At 44.4% G+C, this 13,094-nt stretch overlaps 1 protein-coding gene across 3 annotated transcripts in view; it reads right to left on the bottom strand.

The window, feature by feature from the left end:
* The window catches only part of LOC117346373 (zinc finger protein 84-like), a 62,638-nt gene that overhangs the window by 12,957 nt on the left and 36,587 nt on the right, over window positions 1-13,094 (bottom strand). For all 3 annotated transcript variants that reach the window (XM_033915808.1, XM_033915810.1, XM_033915809.1), the window contains one exon: window positions 7,218-7,331. In XM_033915808.1, coding sequence (XP_033771699.1) covers window positions 7,218-7,331 — 114 coding nt within the window. The remainder of the gene's footprint in view (window positions 1-7,217; window positions 7,332-13,094) is intronic.

Below are 13,094 nucleotides of genomic sequence, written 5' to 3'. Positions count from 1 at the left end.
GGGATGTCGGGACGCACCAGGACCCCGCAATCTTGCAACCAATAACGAAAATCCACCACGGCATTGTAAATGGCCCGGAGCTCCAGCAGATTGATGCGGCTGCGACAGTCCGCACCCGACCAAGGTCCGAAGGCCGTCGAGGTGCACCCCTAAGCCTATGCCGAGAAGTCCATCGGCAGAACCTTCTGATGCGGGGATACGAAGAGGTGGCCCACCAACGAAACAAGCGTGTCAAGGAGGAAGGCACCACAATGTGCTGGGAAGCGGGATCCCGATCCTGCCATCACTGAGATGCTCGGGTCCAGCGGGGAACACGAAGATGAAACCAGGCGAACATCGGGACATCCACCGTGGAGACCCCTGATCCCAAAAGGATCAGCATCAGCTCGGCCGAGGCCGAAGACCGCTGAGACACCAGCCGACTCAAGCGCAGCAGGCGGCCTGCCGAGGCAGAAAAGACCGGAGGCGGACCGAGGACAGAGGGGCCACCTTCCGGCATAAACAAACAAGGGCCTCCCCCTGAGGCCGAGACAAGAAGGAGCGCAGACAAACTGGGTCCAGGTCCGCCCCGACGGACTCCCGAGACTGGGGCGGGCAGAGTCTGACCCACTCCCGGACTAGAAACTAGTGCAGGTCACGAAGGGCCAGGACCAGACGCAGATGGGAGGATGGGAATGCCCAACTGACAGAAGCGAGGCTATACTCCCGGTGCGTAGACACGGAGACACCCCTCCCAAAGGGAGGGGAGGAATCCCCAGAAGGAGAGCATCCAGGAGGCTATGAGAGAATAGTCAAAAAGACGGCCAGGAGTCGCCGCAGCCGGCGGCTGGACCATAACCCGGCGCTGCTGCAGCTATTGCAGCCGCTGCAAAGGAGGCCGAGATAACACAAGAAAGGTATCCGGAGGGCCCCTCCGGAGAAGGAGTCCAAACCACCAAGGCAGACGGGATTTAGCTGAAGGCGTCCCGATAGGCGAAGGACCGGTCGCGTTCTGAGAGGCGGTTAGTGGCCACCGCAAGAGAGGCCTCAAGAAGCGCAGAACTCACGCAAGTAAAAGTGGCGAGACGATCCTGGAGGTTCGGATCCTCAGCCACACTCTGCGCCAAGCGAGATGACGCATGGCGGGAGCAATAGAGCCGGAGCAGGGAGAGAGTCTCCTCCAGGAAACCAAACTCCGCACTACAAGATTCCATCACGGCTGCCCGGAATGAACCGAAGAGAAAGTGGGGAACCCTCTCGAACAGGAGCCGGAGACGCCGAGGCGCAAACCCGCAGTCAACGCCGAGGCCCAAAGCCTCAGCCGCTGCCGAGGTATAAAGCCCCCAGCGACGTTGTGGCACCAAGCCACAGTCGACTTCGAGACACAAGGCCACAGCCAACCAAAGGGCACAAAGCCCCAAGCGACGTCAAGTCACAAAGCTCCTGTCGACGGCACGAAGCCTGGACAGTGATGTCCAAGTACGCTGGAAAAAAGGAGGTCTGAATATTGGAGTGGCTCATGACTGAACAATGAGAAGTGGAAGGCCATACTGCCAAATTCAATTCTTTGACTACATCTGCAATCAAATGGTGAACTGACACTAACTTAAACAGCCAGCAAATAGAAGGATCATCACTCGGATCAGGAGCCACAGAGGCATTCTATTTGATAGAGCCAAAAAGGGAGATGGAGTCATCCAGGATGGAGTCAGTGCCTTGAGATACAAGAGACATGGAATCGGAGTGTCAACTCGGGTAATCTAGATCTGAGTGGACACTGGGACTAGAAATTGGATCACTGAACTCTGGCTGAAAAGAAAGTCTAAAAATACTGTGATGCACTCCCCATCTGTGGAGAATGGTTTGGGTCCTTAAAATATGCTCTCCGCATGAGCTGGACAAATTCTGTGGAGGACCCATGTACAGGAGCACTGACTGACCCCTGGCGTGCCTTTAGTGGGCTCTATGCATTTGCGCTTCACACCCTCACTATTTTGAGGTACCGGGCAGAATTTTCTACCCATACCTCGGACCCAGGACAGTTCACCAGCCCTGGAAGGCACTGATGGGGCTAAGCCCGAAGCTCCCGCCACCTCTTCGTGTGCGCCAAGACACATGGTACATGAATGCTCCTCCACTGGCAATTTGGCACAACTCATACATGGATTCATGTTAACACATGCTGAGGAGTCCATTTCAAATGATTTTTGTAAAAATCAAGGGTTTTGAGGCAGAAAATAAAGATCAATTAAAATCCAAGATGGACGCCATCAGAAAAATCACATCAAAAACAATCTGTGGAGACTTAATTAAAAAATAAACTAGAAAACAGGGATTTTAATTTTAGGCTCGAAAATAGGGAGACTTGAACCCTACCCATAGAACCCCTCAAAAATGACTTTGTCAGACACCCCCCCCCTGCTGATTTTCCCACAGGAAATAATGGGGTTGTACTCAGTTCTGTGCAGTGTCTGCCTGTCAGCTTTTTCCTGCAGCTGAAGTGAAGTTCTGCCTTCAGAAACTTCTCCAATCAGTCCAAACCACAAGATCTTTGGGTTGTCAGTCAGACAGATCCCAACAGAACCCTGAAGCACGACAGGGGCACCCTGACACTCCAAGGGTTCTTACTCAAGGCGCTCTCAGCCTGAGTGACAGAAGGCAAACTTGCTCCCAGGAGAATGAACCCCAAGCTCTGAAGTGGTACACAGTAGGCTGGCCCCACAGGTCCACCCGAAGGTTTGCCCTGTGAAACTGCAGTCCAGCTCCACGGAACCTGTGTCCTTTTCTCAGGCAGAAATCCCCTAAATAAGGGGTCTCAGGGTACCAAAGCCACCAAAAAAGTCAAACTTTCATTAAAAATAATGGAAAAAAATCAGGAAAACAAAGAAGAGCAGATCAGAAACACCTCTCCACAGTTCACTTACAGAAGAAAAAAAAAACTGAAGGGGGTCCTTTAGCACCTCCCACACTGCTATGTGGGAGGTGTTGAAAGCAATGAGTGGAACTTCTGCAAGACCCAATTCATGGATTGGGATTGAACACCATACGTACAGAATCCAAAATGGATGCAACAGAATAGCTTATTTGGCATCTTGTTCTCACTGTTTGGATTAAATCCCTTTTAGCAGGAACAGACAAAATTAAAAATAGGACTAAAAGTGGGGCAAAAAGTAGGGAAAGAAAAATAATTGCTATTGTTGAGTCAGGAATTGGACTCAAGCAGTGTTTCTTTTTAAAGATTTTGTTCCTTGATTTTAACATTTATTTAAAATAAGATACTGTATGAACTACAAAAGCACAGGAAGTGAAAATCAATTTAAGAATTTTCCATCGAGAAGAAGTGAATCAGGCATACAAGGGGGAAGGGAGGTGATGTACTTCAATACTCCAATACTCCAATGTACTTCAATACTTCAAGACAGAAGATCCCAGAGCTTAGCACTATGTAATGATCAGAAAACATGCATCCTTTTGTGCATGTAGGATCCCCTCAGTTTGTTTTCCTATGCTTCCAAATGAATGTCTAAACATGACTCTCCTAGAATATTTCACAGTCCTCACCATTTATTTATTTTTTTGCTAAGTAACATCTTTAGTTTCTTAAAAGCAATTATTTTTTCCTGATATGGAGCCACAGCACAGGCAAACCAAGGCTTTAAGCCTCAGTTATTCTTTATTTGTGAAAGAGAAACAATGCGGCCAATAAACTCATTTGCTTTAGACCCATTCATAAGAAGGAAAATTTATGGGTGCTGCAGAATGTCCTCCAAAGCCAGGAAGCAGCAGCTTTTCAAGGAGGTAAGCAGTGAAACACTGAGAGGAGGTACATCTTTCCCTTCCTCTCCTTCACCCCAATTCTTCCTCTTCCCTTTCTCTCCCCATGCGCAGCATCCTTCCTCCCCTCTCACCCATCCCCTTGTGCCTTCCCTCTGCAGCATCTTTCTATCCCTCTCCCTTCCATTCCCCTGTGCAGCAGAACCCATGCCCAGCTTCTATCCTTCCCTCCCTCCCAACCCTCGTGCAGCAGAACCCATGCCCAGCTTCTATCCTTCCCTCCCTCCCAACCCTCGTGCAGCAGAACCCATGCCCAGCTTCTATCCTTCCCTCCCTCCCAACCCTCGTGCAGAACGCTTGCCCAGCTTCTATCCTTCCCTCCCAACCCTCATTGGGAAGGGGTTACATAGGTATTTATTTTGTACCTGGAGCAATGGAGGGTGAAGTGACAGGGAGCTACATTGAGACTTGTGCCTAGTTCCCCTAGTTCTCAGGCCACTACATTATCAGGCTACTCTACTAGAAGCCCCCCAGCTCAACCAACACCAGGGCCATTACCGTATTTCCCATATATAGGCCGCAGCCTATACATGGGTTTTACAAACCTGTGTATGGGGTGCAGCCTAGTTATATGGGACGGCCTATGCAGTGATTGTAAATCATCCCCCCCACCCCCACCCCCAGTACCTTTTTTGGAGCTCCCTGGATGGCAAATATCCAGCGGTGCAGGGCAGCCGCAATCTCTTTGGCTTCCAGCCTGCCCCCGCACCATTTGACTGAGTGGCTGACGTCAGTTCTCACGAGTCCCGCGAGAGCCGACGTCAGCCATTCAGCGAGTGGTGCGGATGCCGAAGAGACTGCGGCTGCCCTGCACCACTGGAGATTTGCCATCCAGGAGGCTCCGAAAAAGGTACCAGGGATGGGGGGGAATGATTTTAAAAGGCAGGGGAAGATAAGCCGTGGCTAACAACATGGGGCAGCTTATCTTCTGGTTTTTAAACATAGACCGCCTTTTCTGCGGTCTATACATGGGTGTGGCCTATGCAGAGGGGCGGCCTATATGCAGGGAAATACAGTAGTCCAGGAGCAGGAATTCAACACAGAGGCTGCCTGCTTGATAGTGGTTACTGTCCCCTATCACAGATCTCAATTCTCGGTTACCGCCCCACAGACTTGGAACGCCCTTCCAATTTACTTACGAAAAGAGCAGGATCTGGGTAAATTCAAAAGTAATTTAAAAACATTTCTTTTTAAAGATGTCTTTGGTACTTAATCTAATAATCCTTAGGCTAGCAATTTTTACTGTATTATATTATGCTTTTATTTGTTTCCCTCTTGTACTTTTCCCTTTTTGTTCTGCTTTTCTATATCGATTTGTATTTCGTATCCCTTTTTTCCTTGTGTTATGAGTATGATGAGTTAATCTTTAAACCCAATGTTATTATTTAAAGTTTGTATTGTATGGTTTCCCACTAAATGTATTTTAAACTGTTCACTATGATTAAGCGATCAATCAAAAGAACCATTAAACTTGAAACGTGTTAGTAGAGGACCATAACTCATTCGCATATTCTTCAGCGCGTCTGTGCACTGCTTGGAAGAAACTGGCTTGTCTGCTCACTCCAGCACAATTTTAATCTACTCTCCTCCCGAGGAAGCCTTTTTTTTTTTTTTTTTTTTTTATAATTTTTATTTATTAAATTTTCATTCTTACAATAAATGAATAGCATAATACATATTTTATAATAATTATAGTTGTATGTACAATATCATATTATATATATTGAATCCCTTTCCCCTGTTATTTGTTTTTTCATTTTTTCTCGTATTAATTTCTATGGAAGCCTTATCAGGCGAAACTTGGGGCCAAGTAGAGGAGCAGTCAATTCATGCACACTGTGGGAGCACAAGTCACTTTATTGAGAAGCACAGAAAATTGAAAAAAAAAAAAAAAGACAGAAGATAAATCCTGCTGGGCCGCTTTGAAGTCACAGTACATAACATGACTTGTTACTTCAACAAGAAGAAGATAAGTGCTACTATGTTTCATTTTATGTTACACAACTAAATGTATAAGGGAATTCAATCGTGTATATCAAAATGTATATAAAACGTATTGAAAATAGTGTTTAGTAGCAGGGAATCATTCATACCACATTAACAGAAACTCTTTGACATCACACCATCAATATAACAAAGTATAAAAACAACAGAGAAAAATAAACCTCAATTGTGAGAGGCCGGGACGACACAAGTACCCGAGCCAACTCACATCATCACTGATTTATGAAAAAACTCCGTGTACATTTAAATAAATAAATAAATGGGACACCAAGCCGCAAAATGGTATAAATTAATATATGGATTTCTAAATAAAAAAAAGAAAACTGGACTTAGGGATATTTGGAGCATTGAGATTGGACAGACAATCTCAATGGCCAAGATTCTGGTCCTGGAGATTAAGATTAACAAAGTCAGCATCTATGAGTCAAACATGGATATTTTTATTACATAGAGTGTTATGGATCCCGACGCGCTTGCAAAAAATAGATAATACTAGATCTAATAGATGCTGGCATTGTAAAATAGAAGTAGGGACATTAGATCATTTAATTTTTTTTTGTCCTTTTGGAATTTAATTTGGCCCCAAATTAACATATTACTAGAAAATCATATTGGTCTCTCATATGATACCATATTATTTGGTACTGCAATGAGAACACAAAGTCCAATATCAGCAAACAATAACAAATTGCTTTTAATATTGACAGGAGTTGCCATGCAGCAAATCACACAAAATTGGAAGGATTATACCAAGCTAAATTATACATTCTGGTGGAACTCGGTGTGTCACATATACAAAATGGAGAAAATATTGGCATTACAACAAGGAAATATAAAAAATTTTAAGAAAATATGGGATCCATTGACAAAATATTCTAAAGATCAGATATCTTAACACATTGATAATAATAATATAGGGTTAGGGAGGGAAATATAGAAATTAATATGAGGAAAAATGAAAAAACAAATAACAGGGGAAAGGGATTCAATATATATATGATATGATATTGTACATACAACTATAATTATTATAAATTAAATATTATGCTATTCATTTATTGTAAGAATGAAAATTTTATAAATAAAAATTTAAAAAAAAAAAATAGTTTTCATTCATGCACAGTTAATATTTTTCAATGATTTTTTTTCCAAAAGGTTTTTTAGCGCGAGTCCAATATATTAGAACATATTCAAACTAACTACAAAATAGGCGAGGGCTACAGCTCAACTTTACGGGTATAAGCAATTGTTGAGGCATGGAGTTTGGAACAAAAGTAAGAGAAAAACATCCACTCATCTGAAGATGTTACACCAGTTTGAGTAGCCTCGATATACAGTCAAACCTCAGTTTACGAGTGCACCGGTTTGCGAGTGTTTTGCAAGATGAGCAACTCACTTACCTATGTTAGAATTATTTATATTGTCATTTCCATTATAGTCTGTGAGGTCACTATAGACTGTGTCATTCACTTCTTTAATCCACAGAGAAACGTCTGGGTTATAGACCAAATCACCTATTATAATAAATGAACAACAGGTCAAAAACAATAAATATCAACTGTCTATATGATACAAGAAGCAAGAAGCATAATCTAATAGTGGGGAAGGCAGGGAAGACCTGTATAGAATGTGATTTGGGAAAAGACAATACAAGGGCTAAGGAGGGTAGAAATGACATGAGGGTATAAAGCAGATAAGCAACAACAGGTCTAGGTGAGGGAGGGGAGCAAAGTATGAAGGGAATGGAGGGGCAACAAAGAGATGGATGACGGAGCCATAGGAGGCAACAGGAGAAAAAGGAAAGCCTAAGGAAAACTCATTTCCCATCGCCACTTCTCCCTTTCGCTCAACAGCGATCATAGCACTGTTGGGACAGGAGTGAAGTATGTACTACCTTCTTCACTCAACTGTAGTTTATAGAGGTGTTATAGGAGGATGGGCACCCACAAAAACACTATGTAGTTTTTGGGGCTTGCCTTTAAATTGTAATATAAGAACATAAGAACTGCCATACTGGGACATCAAGTCCAGCATCCCTTCTCCAACAGTGGCCAACTCAGGTCCCAAGTACCTAGCTAGATCCCAAGTAGTAAAACAGATTTAATGCTTCTTATCCTAGGAATAAGCAGTGGATTTCCCCAAGCTATCTCAATAATGGCCTGTGGACTTCACTTTTAGGAAGTTATGCAAATCTTTTTTAAACCCTGCTAAACTGATTTCACCACATTCTCCAGCAACGAATTCCAGAGTTTAATTACATGTTGTGAAATGGTGCTGTCTTGCGGGTATAGCGCACATAACAGGGCATGGCAGAGACCTTTCTAGGACTTGATATAAGGTGTGTATAGTTTATAACCGTCCTTTTAAGGATGTTTAATTATCTTTTATCCAGTCTCTATGGCTAGCCCAGTAAGGAAGTAGCCCTCTGGCTTAAATAAACTGGGGTGTGGCAGGCCTACTAAGATGGACAGTTATTTAGTGATATGCAAACATGAAATAATAAACAGTCACTAATTTTCTTACTATTATTCAAGGGATTTTACTAGTTAGGGAGAATATGGTAAGAAAAAGACTCAATCCAAGAATAGGGAAGAAAGGTTTGTAAGTGGATATAAAAAACAAAATCTCTTCTATGTGCTTTAATAATTATTCAATATGTGAAATATCCTTTCGGGGGGCCTGTCAGGGGGCTGGGAACCCCTCCGCCGGTTCCCCTGCTGCCCGTCCTGCACAATGATTATTTGCCAGCGCCCCCTTAGGTTCCAGTGGGTCCCCGACTTCGCGAGTTTTTCCCCAAGTGGGCTGAGATCACGTCCGATCAGTGGGTCCTGGAGGTGATGCGGGACAGTTATGTTCTGGAGTTTGCCCTCTCTCTGCCAGATCATTTTCTAGCCTCTCTGTTTCAGGCGGCATGGAAGACACAGGCCTTTTGCCAGACCCTTCAACGCTTGCTAGATCTCAAAGCAGTTGTTCCAGTACCCCCTCAGGACTGCGGCACCGGCAGGTCCTCAATTTACTTTGTGGTGCCCAAGGAGGGTCCTTTCGCCCATCTTAGATTTAAAAAGGGGTCAACAGGGCTCTCAAAGTTCTCTCTTTTCGCATGGAAGCACTGCGGTCTGTCATTCTGGTGGTTCAGCTGGGGAGCTCCTGACTTCTCTTGATCTGACGGAGGGCTACTTGCATGTTCCAATTCAGGCCTCCCATCAGCACTTCCTTCATTTTGCGATCTTGGGTCAGCACTATCAGTTCTGTGTGCTTCCTTTTGGCCTGGCCTGTTTGAATTAGGAGACAAGGCTTACTGCTGAGGCACCTCTAAAAAATGGGGAGGGGGGGTGGAGGAAATGGGGGGGAGGGACCCAGCACGAGACCCGCCGGGTTTGACACCTCCGAGGTCACACAGACCCCCAAACAGGGCCCACCCAAGCTCAATCTGGCCAAAAACAGGGGCTAGAATCCCTAAACAAAGAATGACCAATTGCATGACTGTATGTGCGATATTCAAAAGGGAAAAGTTCTTTTAAAAAAAACAAACCAAAAAACCCCAAACAAACAAGATATTTTATGAAATTTAGACTTTGGAAAATCCAGATGAGAACATGTGTAGTTTGACCTATTTTGACCTGGATCGTTGCCAAGGAAATTCTCAATCCTTGAGGCTTGATTGCAGACAATGGATATTCCAAGAGATAAGGTGACCAGAATTGCACACAGCAAGGTGTGACCATACCACTTCCACAACTGGACCAGGGGACTCGGCCGTGGGAGAGCACTCCGCCCCTCCCCATCGCTGCTAGTCGCTGAGCCAGATAAAAGGCTTATGTTCTTATGAATACATTAAAGCAGTTTCCATCACTCCACAAAATCATACCAACTTACCACCTCTACCTCAAAGAATAAAACAGCCCAGGAATAAATGGGTCACAGTAGGCTCAGGAAGACTGCAACATGTAACACAGAAACATCCACCTTCACTAATATTACCTCTACAAAATTCCTTCGCTCAACTAGTGCACTGCGATACTCAAGTAAACAGAAGGGAGGTGGGACTGGAACCAATGAAGGTAACTCAAGAGAACAAGTGCACCCTAAGCACAAATAAAAAAACCCAAAAACAGAAAACTATTAATGTTGGGGCATTCCATCATCAGAGGCATTAACCTTGAAACACAAGGTGAGAAGAACAAAATAGTGAAATGTCTTCCAGGATCCTCAGCTACCAGGAGTTCCAGGCAAATACAGACTATAATTAAGGAAGAAACTAAGGATTTTAACACTGATGTTGGTATCCATCTGGGAACAAATGACCTGGCCAACAACTCCATACTTGGCACCCGTCCGTCTGACCAACATTTTTGAAGGTACGGGGAGGGGGGGTGGGGGTGTCGGTGGGGGGGGGGGGGTCGCGGGTCCGCAGAGGGGCGATCAGGGGTTCGGGGGGGCCCTTGCGTCGAGGGAAGGAGGGCTTGGGCTCCCTCCTGCCCGATCGTTTCGGAAGGGGGGGTTTGAAGGTGTCGGGGAGGTCGGGGGTGCCTCGGGGCAAGAGGGCTTGGGCTCCCTCTTGCCCCGATCGTTGTAGGGGGGGGGATTCTGTAACCGGTGTTGTTTTTGACAGACACCGGTTACAGAATCCAGCTTTTAGACGAAGGACTAGATCCTCCTTCGCCTAAAAGCCCTTGTTTTGGACGTTTGGGACTTAGGCTTTTTTTAGGTTGATTATATGGTGATAGTGTAGATGTAGTGGTGGTCTGGGCGTTTAAACAGCTGAACGTAGAAGCAGGCCATTATTTAAAAAAACCTCCTTTTGGACGTTTTTTTTGATAATGGACATTTTCCCTTCTTCTACTTTCAACATTTAAGGCCTTAGGCCAAAAGGGGACTTAGACGATTTTTTTTGATTATGCCCCTCTATGTTTCTAGGCATTTAAACTAGAAGGTGGGGGTGGTGTATGTATGAAGGACAATTATAGAGACCACCCCCGGCAAAAGAAAAAATGCGATAGTAGTAAAGATTGCAACATAAACAATACCAGCAACTCATTTCTTAGCATTGCAACAGAAAGTGAAAAAAAACAAAAATCTAAACAAAAAAGGAGATTATCGCTGAACAATAGCTGGAAAACGATGACCACAAATGCTCACAGTCTAAGCAACAAAGTTCATGATCTGCAAGCCCTGATATTAGAGGCAGATCTAAATATTGTCGCTATCACATGGATAGGATGCAAACATACCGGGATATAATCTTTTTAGGAAGGACAGAGATGGTCAAAAATGTGGAGGAGTAGCTCTCTATGTAAAGATCAATATCCAAGCGACCGAAATGCTAGGGATCTTGGGAGAAGAAGAAGCGATATGGATTGCTCTGAAAAGAGAATATAGAACTTTTATTTACGTGGGTGTAGTCTACAGACCTCCAACTCAATCGCAGCAAATTGATAAGGATCTGATTGTGGATATCCAAAAGTTTGGAAGGAAAGAGGAGGTGCTACTGTTGGGAGATTTCAACCTGCCAGATGCAGACTGGAATGTTCCGTCTGCGGAATCAGAAAGAAGTAGGGAGATTTTGGATGCCTTTCAAGAGGCTCTGCTCAGACAAATGGTGACGGACCCACGAGGGAAAAAAGCGATATTGGATCTGGTCCTCACAAATGGAGAGAGTATCTCTAATGTTCGAGTGGGTACTCACCTGGGAAGTAGAGATCATCAAACGGTTTGGTTTGATATAATGGCTAAAGTGGAGAGCGGCCGCACGATACTTAAAGTCCTAGATTTTAAATGTACGGACTTTAATGCAATGGGAGAGTACCTGAAGAAAGAGCTGTTAGGATGGGAGGACATAAGAGAAGTGGAAAGACAGTGGTCTAAGCTGAAAGGAGCGATAAAAATGGCTACGGACCTTTATGTGAAGAAAATAAATAAAAACAAGAGAAAAAGGAAGCCGATATAGTTCTCCAAACTAGTGGTGGAGAAAATAAAGGCAAAAGAGTTGGCGTTCGTGAAATATTAAAAAACCCAAGAAGATAGAGTGCAGAAAGGTCTACAGGGTGAAACTGAAAGAAGCCAAGAGAGAGATACGTCTGGCGAAAGCACAGGTGGAAGAACAAATGGCAAAAAATGTAAAAAAGGGAGACAAAAATATTTTCAGATATATTAGTGAAAGGACGAAGATAAAAAATGGAATTGCTAAACTAAAAGATGCTGGGAACCGATATGTGGAGAGTGATGAGGAAAAAGCAAATGTGCTAAACAAATACTTCTGTTCTGTGTTCACAGAAGAAAATCCTGGAGAAGGACCAAGATTGTCTGGCAAAGTTACACGAGAAAATGGAGTAGATTCTGCGCCGTTCATGGAGGAGGGTGTTTATGAGCAACTTGAAAAACTGAAGGTGGACAAAGCAAAGGGACCAGACGGGATCCATCCAAGATACTAAGGGAGCTGAGAGAAGTTCTGGTGAGTTCTATTAAAGACTTATTCAACAAATCTCTGGAGACAGGAGTGGCTCCTAGGGATTGGAGGAGAGCGGATGTGGTCCCTATTCACAAAAGTGGTCACAGGGATGAAGCAGGAAACTACAGGCCGGTGAACCTCACTTCGGTTGTTGGAAAAATAATGGAAGTGTTGCTGAAAGAAAGGATAGTGTACTTCCTTGAATCTAATGGGTTACAGGATCCGAGGCAACATGGCTTTACAAAAGGTAAATCGTGCCAAATGAACCTGACTGAATTTTTTGATTGGGTGACCAGAGAGCTGGATCGAGGACATATGCTAGATGTAATTTACTTAGATTTCAGCAAAGACTTTGATACGGTTCCTCATAGGAGGCTGTTGAACAAACTTGAAGGGCTGAAGTTAGGACCCAAAGTGGTGAACTGGGTTAGAAACTGGCTATCGGACAGACGCCAGAGGGTGGTGGTTAATGGAAGTTGCTCGGAGGAAGGAAAGGTGAGTAGTGGAGTCCTTCATGGTTCGGTGCTGGGGCCAATCCTGTTCAATATGTTTGTGAGTGACATTGCTGAAGGGTTAGAAGGAAAAGTGTGCCTTTCTGCAGATACCACCAAGATTTGTAACAGAATAGACACCGAAGAGGGAGTGGAAAATATGAAAAAGGATCTGCAAAAGTTAGAGGAATGGTCTAATGCCTGGCAACTAAAATTCAATGCCAAGAAATGCAGAGTAATGCATTTGGGGATTAATAATCGGAAGGAACTGTATATGCTGGGAGGCGAGAAGCTGATATGCACGGACAGGGAGAGGGACCTTGGGGTGATAGTGTCCG

Source organism: Geotrypetes seraphini, chromosome 12 (assembly GCF_902459505.1).
Source record: "Geotrypetes seraphini chromosome 12, aGeoSer1.1, whole genome shotgun sequence".
Taxonomy (NCBI): Eukaryota; Metazoa; Chordata; class Amphibia; order Gymnophiona; family Dermophiidae; genus Geotrypetes; species Geotrypetes seraphini.
The sequence above is the reverse complement of the archived record's forward strand: the minus strand, read 5'-3'. Positions and strand labels throughout refer to the sequence as shown.